At 54.7% G+C, this 10,360-nt stretch overlaps 2 protein-coding genes across 2 annotated transcripts; one reads left to right on the forward strand and one right to left on the reverse strand.

Annotated features, from left to right (window-relative positions):
* The first annotated feature begins 28 nt into the window (after positions 1-28).
* SLC25A5 (solute carrier family 25 member 5) lies at positions 29-2,582 on the forward strand. Its single transcript, XM_068411990.1, has 4 exons — positions 29-817; positions 933-1,419; positions 1,536-1,676; positions 2,283-2,582. The coding sequence occupies exons 1-4, from the start codon at positions 365-367 to the stop codon at positions 2,438-2,440; spliced, it is 1,239 nt and encodes a 412-aa protein (XP_068268091.1). The 5' UTR covers positions 29-364; the 3' UTR covers positions 2,441-2,582.
* A 3,842-nt stretch (positions 2,583-6,424) lies between these two features.
* Positions 6,425-10,235, reverse strand: STEEP1 (STING1 ER exit protein 1). The gene is made up of 7 exons (XM_068411957.1): positions 9,892-10,235; positions 9,645-9,762; positions 9,418-9,459; positions 9,175-9,313; positions 8,557-8,646; positions 8,316-8,408; positions 6,425-7,548 (listed from the first exon to the last, which is right to left on the reverse strand). Exons 1-7 carry the CDS (start codon positions 10,013-10,015, stop codon positions 7,486-7,488), a joined length of 669 nt encoding a protein of 222 aa, XP_068268058.1. The 5' UTR covers positions 10,016-10,235; the 3' UTR covers positions 6,425-7,485.
* Positions 10,236-10,360: the final 125 nt, after the last annotated feature.

Genomic DNA, 10,360 nt, shown 5'->3' on the forward strand with positions numbered 1-10,360 from the left:
CACTTAAATTTGAGGAAAAACTTCTTTACGGTGAGGGTGACCGAACACTGGAACAGGCTGCCCAGAGAGGTTGTGGAGTCTCCTTCTCTGGAGACATTCAAAACCCGCCTGGACGCGTTCCTGTGTGATATGGTCTAGGCAATCCTGCTCGGGCAGGGGATTGGACTGGATGATCTTTCGAGGTCCCTTCCAATCCCTGACATTCTGTGATTCTGTGTCCGACGATGAAACAGACTACGAGCCTCCCCCGCCCTGCCCAGACCACAGCCGTGCCGCCCGCCCCCTGGGTCGCCTTCATGTGGCACCCGGGTGACGCGGAGGGGCCGGGGGGGACGCGGGCACGGATGGTGGCAGGGCCCCGGGGATGGGGCAGTGTGTGCCCCACGGGGGTGCTTGGCTGCGTGTGAGCCCGCGGATCCCGAGTGTGCCCCCGCGCCGGGGATGCCGGTGTGACACCCGCCCCCGCCCGGGGACACCGGCCTTGTGCCCCCCGGTGGGCGCCGCGGCGGCCCCGCTCCGCTGGCCACGCCCCTCCCTCCCGCAGCCAATAGGCGAGCGGGACGCCGCGGCGCGGCACGCCCCCGCCCATTGTCCGCCCCCGCCCATTGTCGGCCCCGGCCCCTACATAAGGCGGCCATTTCAGCCGCGCGCCGCGGCGGCTGCGGCATCCCCTCGCCCGGCCTCGCTTCACCCGCCGCCTCCCGCCATGAGCGATGCCGCCGTGTCCTTCGCCAAGGATTTCCTTGCCGGCGGGGTGGCGGCCGCCATCTCCAAGACCGCCGTCGCCCCCATCGAGAGGGTCAAGCTGCTGCTGCAGGTGAGCGCCGGGGCCGGGGGAGCCCCAAGGTCGCTGCAAGGAGAGGGGGGGCGGCGGCGGCGGGCCGGGGGGTCGCGGGGGAGCGGCGCTGACGGCGGCATCTCGGTCCCCGCAGGTACAGCACGCCAGCAAGCAGATCGCCGCCGACAAGCAGTACAAGGGCATCATCGACTGCGTGGTGCGCATCCCCCGGGAGCAGGGCGTCCTCTCCTTCTGGCGCGGCAACCTGGCCAATGTGATCCGGTACTTCCCCACCCAGGCCCTCAACTTCGCCTTCAAGGATAAGTACAAGCAGATCTTCCTGGGCGGCGTGGACAAGCGAACCCAGTTCTGGCGGTACTTCGCCGGCAACCTGGCATCGGGGGGTGCCGCCGGCGCTACCTCCCTGTGCTTCGTCTACCCCCTTGACTTTGCCCGAACCCGCCTGGCAGCGGACGTGGGTAAAGCCGGGGCTGACCGGGAGTTCAAAGGGCTCGGTGACTGCCTGATCAAAATCTTCCAGTCGGATGGCCTCAGGGGCCTGTACCAGGGCTTCAATGTCTCTGTCCAGGGCATCATCATCTACAGAGCCGCCTACTTTGGCATCTACGACACCGCGAAGGGTAAGTTGATCAAAACGGCCCCAAAAGGGAGATGCTGGGCTGCGGCAGGCCAACAGTGCATTTCGGCAGGTGCTGGTGGCTCGCCTGTCGTGCTCATCAAAACCTCTCTCCCGCAGGCATGCTTCCGGACCCAAAGAACACCCACATCGTTGTCAGCTGGATGATCGCTCAGACCGTCACCGCTGTCGCTGGTTTGATCTCGTACCCTTTTGATACCGTTCGTCGTCGCATGATGATGCAGTCTGGCCGTAAAGGAAGTAAGTTTCTACCTCCTTGTGTAGGAAGTGTTGGGCCCTGAATCAACAGTTGGTGGTGGAGCTGAGGTGAAGACAGAGTGGTTTGGCTTTCACCAAGCCATGTGGATATCCTCTCCTCTTGCAAACAGTGGGGTGTGAGAGGGGCTGCGGAAACAGATGTTAGGTGGGGGGCATGGACAGGTCAGTCCCTGCAGCATTCCTGTAAGGTGGTATGCACAACTCAGATATCTGTCAGTAGGTAGGAACGGCACAGCTTGCCCAAGGATGTTGCAAACTAGTGTCTCTGGGCCAAGAAGAGACATCCCTGGTAGCAGGCGTGGCCTGGCTGACTGTGCAATAGCTTTTGGATCTGGAAGCGTTGGTGTCAAAGCAAACAGTAGATACCTTCTGCTCAAACCGGTCCTTCCAGTGTCTCCTAGGGGTAACAAAGCAGCAGCAGCCTATCTCCTGGGTGATTTTGTCCTCTGATGGGCTAATACTGGAGAAAGTCGGTCAAGAAATGGGATGTACTTGAGGTTATGAAGCTGGCAGATACGTTGGGCCATTTCTGACCTGGATGTCGGGGGTTACAGACATCCAGTTCCTAACGCTGTCTGTCTCCCACAGGTGACATAATGTACACGGGCACTATTGACTGCTGGCGGAAGATTGCGCGGGACGAGGGCTCCAAGGCGTTTTTCAAAGGTGCATGGTCGAATGTACTCCGAGGAATGGGTGGTGCTTTCGTCTTAGTCCTGTATGACGAAATCAAGAAGTACACATAAGTTGTTTCCTGTTGTGAACTGATGTTTATACAGGTTGGCATGGGACAGGGGTGACTGCCTGCCCTCTCTTTCTCAAGTTAGGGACTCACCATTTCAGTCACTCCTGCTTAAAGAGTACAAAGAAATAAAAATCTGAAACCAGCTTTGCTCGTCTCGTGTTTGTTCTTGCAGCAGCTGCAGCATGAGAGGGGTGGGGGTCTCTGCAGTGATTGTAGAGAAGGAGGAAGACGAACCACCTCCATCCTGCACACCTCGATACCTGCTAACTGCCTGTAGCCTCTGGCAGGTAAACACAGTGCAGGCTGCTGAGGAAGCTGTGTAGTGTTTCCTCCCCAGTGGAGGTCAGTGGTGTGGGCTGGAATGGGGACTGGCAGTTCTGAAGGACCCACCCAGCTGGTCTGCCCTGAGACCCCAGTAACCAGAGATGGTGCACTGGCTGTGTGCCACCAGTGCCCCTAGCCTGTCTGCTCCCCAGAACTGATGAAACCTTGTTTTGAAAGTGCCTAGTGCCTAAACTGTCTGCAAAGCGCAGCCCTCCCCACGGTGCTGAATGCGTGAGAGGCTGCAGAAATGTCTGAGGGGTATTTGCTGCTGTCCGGAGGAGCAGAGCTGGCATCGTGTACTCTGGCTTAGAAGCTCAGCTGCCTACTTGGACATGTTAAAACCCAGCCAGAGAACATAAATGCAGGTAATTGCTGCTCTTCTGTAGAGCCCCTGGCTAGCCTTGCCCTCGCGTGAGGTTCTGTGCTGTGTAGACGTAGCTGAGCAGAGACAGACGGCTCCTGTGCCGGGGCTGTGCTTGCCAGGCAGGGAGCTGCATCCCCAGGATCATCCCTTACCCCTGGAAGGTAAGTTTGTCCTAGCCTCAAATTCTGGGGGAAGGGGGAAATTCCTTCATGCTGTCAGGGCAATTTGGGGAAAACACTGCAAGACTGGGCAATGTGTGTGGCTTGGCCTTTACCCCACACATCTCTGTGGGTCTGTGAGCCACCCCAGTGAAGCTGCCTTGTTTCTGCCTGGGAGCTGGGGTGGTGAGTGGATGCTTTCCTGGTCCTCTGCCCTTCAGATCAGCGAGTCTTTCCTCACTGCCCCCACGCCTGTGGTCCTTCGTGTCTGCCCGGGCCTGCTCAAAATGATCGATCTCAACCACTGAAACTGATCTCAACCACTGTCCGAGGCAGATAAACAAGCCTTGTGTTGCAAAGGGCGGTAGTTGTTTTTATTGCTGAAATCTAAGCAAGGTAGCCAGGCATGAGAGCACAGCACTGTCCCACCGCAGCCGGTGTTGGCACGCTTGGGTCCCTGTGAATGGGTGTGTGCATTCGTGATGGGAGATGGTCTCACGCCACGCTGTTGAGCCAAGAGCCTTTGCTGGTGCTTTTCAACTGCCCCTGGGCTCCTGCGGTGTGAAATCCCCCGCTGGCTGCTGTGGAAAGAAAACGGGCTGAAAGTTTCCCTGCGAGATGCGGAGCAATGCCATGAGCGGTGGGCAGCGTGCTGGGGGGAGCAGGCAGCAGCCTGGCAGGGGGCTGTGCCACGGGGCAGCCTTACTGGGAAACCTTCTCCTGCTGCACAAATGCTAGCTAATTAGTTAAGGGCTCTTGACTCTTACTGCGTCCTGCTGCTAAGCCCTCCTGGATTTCAAGGACTGTTCCGAAATGCTGCTGGTTGCTGAGCGTGGGGCATCCTTCCCTCTCCTTTCCTGCACACGGGATGCGTGGCCAGGCTGTTAGCATGGGGAGGTAAGCGCGTCATTTCTTCCTCCACACGGTGAGGGGTGATGGAGGTGCTGAGCCAGGCTGTTGTGCTGGCCTGCAAAGGAGCTGAGCTGGGGACCTGTAAATCCTTAGACCTACAGCATTTTGCACCGGGCTTTGGGTGCAGGGCTGACACGGAGCGAAATGGGTTGCAGCTGCCCACGCTGGTTACTGCCTTTGGGACTCAGGACCTAACAAGCATGTGTTTCACAGCTTTGTTTAGCTCTGGTGCATGGGAGACATGGGGCAGAGCCCACAATGGCTTCTCCCTGCGCTCTGCTGCTGGGGAGCACAGGCCGGCAGCCCCCTCTGGCCTGGGGCACCTGGGGATTTAACCTACCCCTCCTGGCAGATCCCCTGGGAGTAGCTTTATCTGGGGGATTGTAGGGGGGGGGTTCAGATGCTGCTTTTGCCTGCCACAGGAGCACGTTACAGAGGGATTAAAGGCTTTGTTCTTGCGGGGAAACTGAGGCACGGGAAAGGGACTGGGGCCAGCCAGCGGCAAGGCACCGAGCTGAGTGTGGACCCTTCAACACAGCATTTTGTCCGTCAGGCCGTGCTGCCCCAAGGACGCGGGGCAGGGGTGAGTTTTCCTTTTAAACATGATTCTCATGTGGGGAGTACTGAACATCCCGTTCGCCATGATTTCCTCCCGAGAAGCTGTGCCCGGCCCGGCATATCAGCCCCTTTGCTGGCCGGGAGGGGTGGGCGAGCGCCTGTAACGCCGCTTTCATCTCGGCCCCTTGCCCGGCAACTGTAAATCCAGGCTTAGGAGCTGTTGACGCAGCCCGCCTGCTCACGGGATCGTATGAAACACTTGTCAGCGGCTGGGGCAGGTGGCGAGCGGTGATGGATGTTTGGAATGGCTGGGTGTGTGCCAGCCCCCCAGGCTGGGCTGCCCGTGGTGCCGGGGAGCTGCAGGATCGTAGAATCATGGAGTGGTTTGGGTTGGAAGGGACCTTAAAGATCATCTAGTTCCAACCCCCTGCCACGGGCAGGGACACCTTCCACTAGACCAGGTTGCTCACAACCTCGCCTTGAACTAGTTCTAGTTAAGGTAAGAAATACATACTTAATGATGTATTGGAGCAGATTCTCTGTGCTGGAGTTGTTTTAGCCATTGACTGCATAACTAGAGTGCATTGAAGTACGTCAGGGACTGCTAGCATGACAAACTACGTACTCCTCTTTCTGACTGGGTCCATGAGCAAGTCCTGAGCCAAACTAGGCAGATCTCTAATGACAAGAATGGAAAAACATTGACTGAACACTGCCTCAAGGCTCAAGGTGCGCGGCTGAGGAAGCTGATGGCAGTTGGTAACTGCTACTTTGGACAACTTGTGCTGAGCTTTGCACTCACCAGATTGTCTTTGTGCCTCACCAAACTGCATAGAAGGTCCCAGCCCCACCTGGCAGCCCCTCCACAGCCCCACGCCAGCTGAAGCCCTGTGTTTTGTCGCTCCCAACCTTACCCCTAACTATAAATCACCCTATCCCCGAGCCAGCTTTTGTTCTGGGTGTCACTTGAAGCAGGACCGTACTTCATCATCCTTTATGACAACTGGAGACTAAGTTTGCATCCCAGCAGACCTCACAGGGCTCAAAACCTATTTTTAAATTTCAAAGTCTTTGACTCCTGCTTGGAAAAAAACTTCCTAATTTTTATAGAACCCATCCTGTGGTTACTGGGGGCTTGGGTCACTCCCAGAGCAACCCTGAGGCCCTTGCCCAGCTGGACTCTGCTACCACACTTGGAAAAGGGTTTGTGTAATGGAGTTGTACCTGCTCATTCCTCCCAGCTTCCCAAGTATTACACACCACCTCATAACTGCTGAACTGAAGAGCCTCTGGATGTAGGCTTCTGGAAATAGGCTTCAGATTAGCAGATAATCAGCAATGAACAAGATCAGCACTGCTTGAGTTAACCTGAACACGTGCTTACCCAGCCTGGCATTAAACTGGCACATGACTGATGGCTGCATCCCAGCCTGCCAGCTCTGGGGCAGAGTTCCCTCCCTCCCTTACACCTTATTTTTCCAAAGAAAGGAAGGATACATCCTTAAGCTAAGCAGACCTGAGTTTTCCCAGTCAGGGTTATGAAGCCAGATGGAAAATTGTTATTGATTATAGGAAGTCTTCCATAATAATTGTGGGAGATGAAGCATCTTGTTCATTGCTCACATTATTTTACGATACTTGGCAGAGTAAGAACCCCCCAGGAAAAGTATTTTCGTTCAAATCCATAACACAGTATTTAATCTCAAGTAGAGCAACAAAGACAGGGGCTATAGAGCACTGTTAATACATCACGCAAGAGACAGAAAATATTATTTCCCAAATAAGGTCCTCTACACACCAGTTCTTAATGTTGTCTTTATCCAAGTCCTGAGTGGTCAGTGCATTCAAAACAATTTTTCCCTCACATTTTACAACTCCAAACACTGTTTTGCAGAATGGGTTAGTTCAGATGTGCAGTTGTATTCTACTTCATTTAAATGATCACCAATCCTACCAATCAGTAGCTTCCAGCCATATATTTGTACTCATTGGTGGTATAACACGCAGGCAGTTTCCGTTTTTAGTAGTTTAAAACGGGGTTGGATTTCATGGTCTTGTATCAGGCAGTATCTGTTGGGACAGTGTAATTCTGTACAACTGCAGCTTTCCGATGTTCAATAGGAGCTGAGACTTAGAGCTGCAGCCAAGCCTGCGCTGCCTACCTCTGACAGCCTGTCTGCTGGTCAGGGTGAGCAGCAGCATGATCGCCAAGCCTTGCATCTGAGTCGTTCCAGACTGTGTTGGAATGGCACCGTGTCTCAGGCTGCTGCATGTTTTGGACACATTTAAAATAACAAAATGAACAACAGGCACAGAGCTTACTTTTGTAACGATTTCTTTGATGTACAGTTGACCTATTGTTCTAATACATTTATGGAAATCTTACACATTTGAAAACTACCAAAATAAAAAGACAGGTATCGAAAGGTGCACTGAACTCAGGAAGGCACTCAGCGACGATTTTCCCAAAAGTAAATATTCTGGCTGGAACAGCTTGCTCATACCACTGGGTCTGTAGAGAACTGCAGTTTCAGCAAAGTCTCCAGGGCTGTTGGAGATATTAAAATTGGTACCAGCGTATCACTTATGACAGAGAGGTACTCATCCTCCAAGCTGGCTGCAGCACGTTGCCCTTCAATGTTGTCTGTTACTTCTGCTTTGTTGTCAGATCTGCAATAGCTCCTGGTAGCTTTCTCCTGTCCCCGAATACCCAGCAGATGCACAAGTGTTTCATTTGAACTGGTTATCAATCAGGGTTCCTTTCATCTTAGCTTTCTTGGCTTCCAACTCAGCCTGATTAAGAAAATTAAGACAGAATGAAATAATGTCTGGATATGTTTCCCTTCAGTGCTCCAGTGAGGTTTGGTCTTGTCTGAACCCCGCAAGCTTTTCACACCAGGAGCAAGAGCAGCTCAAGTTCTTTGCTGACTCCCTCCTCCCCTGAGGTACAAAATGAGGACCACCTTTAAAATCACAAAAAGCCCAAGACTAAATGCCCAGGCGACAATTTCATACTTTCTATCCTCAGGTGGAAGCTGCACACTTCCCCCCGCTCCCATCTCCTACTCTCCTCTCACAGCAGGTAAGATCAGCTGTGATGTTCTTGCCGTTAATTCTTCAAGTGACCCTTCTGGTAGTGGTTGAGCTGGCAAGTCCTCCACAAGGGCCTTAGCTTGCCCTGACGCCTCATGGCAAAGACCTGCTCTGCCAAGCAGGCTTGAGAGCACAGCATTAGGGGTGCTCTGTCTGGCAAAGCCATGGCTTGGTTTCCCCTTCCCTTGGTTACTTGTCCAACAGGTCATGGAAAATGTCCCTGCAAAAACTCTGCTGGCTGCTCTTCAGTTAGCTCTATAGGTAATTGCATATGATTCTAAGTTCAGGAGGACCAGAAGAACATCGCTATAAAACCTGTAAAGGAAAAGTCATCCTCATGAAGCTACAAGTTACCTATGACTATACCAGGACCCCTCTATACTTGTAGTCCGATCTGCAAGACCGCTTTTGTGTACAAAGCCAACAGATCTCGGGGATCTGCATTCAACACCGAAGAAAACACTCACCAACTCCTGTAGCCTTTTTTTGCTCATGCCTTTGCGTTCCAGCTGTTTCTCAATCACTTTTGCATTCTGTGCATAGGAGTCTGCAATCTCCCTCTGAAACACATATGATGTCACTTTGCAACAGCAAACCCCAAAGTAACACCACCTCATCCAAATGGTGAGACGATCATGGGCACTGATCAGTGTCCAAGACAGCTGCCCAGTTCAGATGTGACTGCTGCTAAGGGCAGACAAAACTCACCGCTTCGATCTCCTCCTCCTCTTCATCAATTGTGGAGACTGTGACAGAACTGAACTTGCCCATGTCTTTGGTCCGTTTGGTCATCATCACCTGGGTGAGAAGCAGAGTATTTTGTTAAACCTTGGCAACAGCTGTGCCACTTGGGATCACTTACCCCTCTAAAGCTTTGAAGGCTTCTCACAGAAGTCATTAAGATTACCTGAATTCAGTGGGTGGCAAAGGAGAATTATCCCCAGTGATTTCTGGGCTTAGAGCTGTCATTATCAGAAGCAAACTCACTGATACATAATAGATGAGCCAGATTTTGAGAATTACTGTGCAGACTACCAATCTGACCTAATTACAAACGGAAACTTTCTGGTAATTGAGACTAAATATCAGGCACAGTCTAGATTTGCAAGTTTATTTTGCTTTCCTTGAGTGCTAGGGCTGCAAGCTGCAGTGACCTCTGCAAAGGAAAACTTAAGGCAGACAGGGAGAAGACACCAACCCGAGTTATTGTTTAGAGGTCCTTTTCCTTTTTTTTTTCTCCCCTCTGCCCCCGCCATTAAGTGACTTTACCCACCATACCTTTTTGAAAAGCAGAGATAGCCTTTTTACTTCTCTAAAGCCAATTACCTTTTTGGGAGGTTCTTGTTTCTGAGTATATATGTTTGTCTTCCCAAAACCCTGGCCAAATTTGACCACAGCACCATCAACGATGAACGTCACAGGAGCGTTCTTCTGTTGGTGTTGATAAAAGAGCAGCAGTCCGCATCTGGAAACAGAAACACACAGAGCTGTGAAGAAACCCAGGTTCTGGATCCCTACGGTTACCTGACAGGTTCTAAAAGCCACTGAGGAGCCGCCGCGGTCACTCACTTGCCGCACTTCTTCCTGAACTGCCGCTCGATGCCTTCTGGTCTGGGGGGGAGAGGAAGAGCTTGAGAGGACGGAGCACACAGCAGGCCCTGCTGCCTGCCCGGCTGACCGAGCCCGGCCGGGTGAGGAGGCAAGGCCAGGCCAGGGCAGCCCCTTCCCGGGGGCTCTCAGAGGGACGGGGCGGTGGCGGGGGGGGGGACAGAGGACGGGGCCCGGCCCAGTCCCACCTGCGCAGGAAGACGCACTCCTCCTCCTCCGCGTTGCAGAACTTGTGGGCGTGCTTGGCGGCGTCCATGACCCGGGCGCGGTCCCGCGGCCTCATCGGCAGCTTCTCCAGCTGGCAGTCTGCGAAGGGGGACGGCAGGGAAGGGTTGGCGCCGGGGCCGGCGCCGGGCCCCGCCCCCCCCCCCCCCCCCCCCCGCCGCCTCCCGGGCCCTCAGCGCCGCCTGCCCCCGCCGCCCGCCCGCGGCTCACCCAGCACCAGCACCATCTGCCCGCACAGGCAGTAGTAGACGTGGAGCGGCTTCTCGCCATCGTCGTACTCCTCGCGGTCACGGGTGTCGGAGCAAACGACGGAACGAGACACCACCTTCGGCATGGCGGCGCCGGGGCCCGGCCTCCCCGCGGGCCCGGCCCCCGCAGCGCCGCGGCTCCGCCCGCGGAGCCTGAGCTCGGGCACGGCCGGTCGAGAGGGGCCGCGTCTATTTGCGCTCCTGCCGCGGTTTCTTTTGGGCCGTTCTCCAGACGCGGTCCCGTCTCCTGAGCGGGGACGCGGGGGATGCTGGTGTGCAGCGGGGGGGCTCAGGGCACCCCGCCTCCAAGCCCCAGGGTAGCACCGGACAGTCGCGCGTTAAATGCAAATTACAACGGCAAAACGTAGGCGTTACGTCATCTCTGTTCACGGACTCGCCCGGCTGAGCTCGGCACAGAGGTGCCCCGAACC

This window comes from Nyctibius grandis, chromosome 13 (assembly GCF_013368605.1).
Source record: "Nyctibius grandis isolate bNycGra1 chromosome 13, bNycGra1.pri, whole genome shotgun sequence".
In the NCBI taxonomy this organism is placed as follows: Eukaryota; Metazoa; Chordata; class Aves; order Nyctibiiformes; family Nyctibiidae; genus Nyctibius; species Nyctibius grandis.

Excerpts from the sequence above, each read along its gene's own strand:
- SLC25A5 (XM_068411990.1), top strand. The coding sequence starts at position 365 with ATGGGGCAGTGTGTGCCCCACGGGGGTGCTTGGCTGCGTGTGAGCCCG. Across the intron at positions 818-932 it reads GGGTCAAGCTGCTGCTGCAG|GTACAGCACGCCAGCAAGCA; the intron begins GTGAGCGCCGGG and ends CGGTCCCCGCAG. Across the intron at positions 1,420-1,535 it reads CATCTACGACACCGCGAAGG|GCATGCTTCCGGACCCAAAG; the intron begins GTAAGTTGATCA and ends TCTCTCCCGCAG.
- STEEP1 (XM_068411957.1), bottom strand. The coding sequence starts at position 10,015 with ATGCCGAAGGTGGTGTCTCGTTCCGTCGTTTGCTCCGACACCCGTGAC. Across the intron at positions 9,460-9,644 it reads GAGTGCGTCTTCCTGCGCAG|ACCAGAAGGCATCGAGCGGC; the intron begins GTGGGACTGGGC and ends TCTCCCCCCCAG. Across the intron at positions 8,409-8,556 it reads AGGAGGAGGAGATCGAAGCG|AGGGAGATTGCAGACTCCTA; the intron begins GTGAGTTTTGTC and ends TATGTGTTTCAG.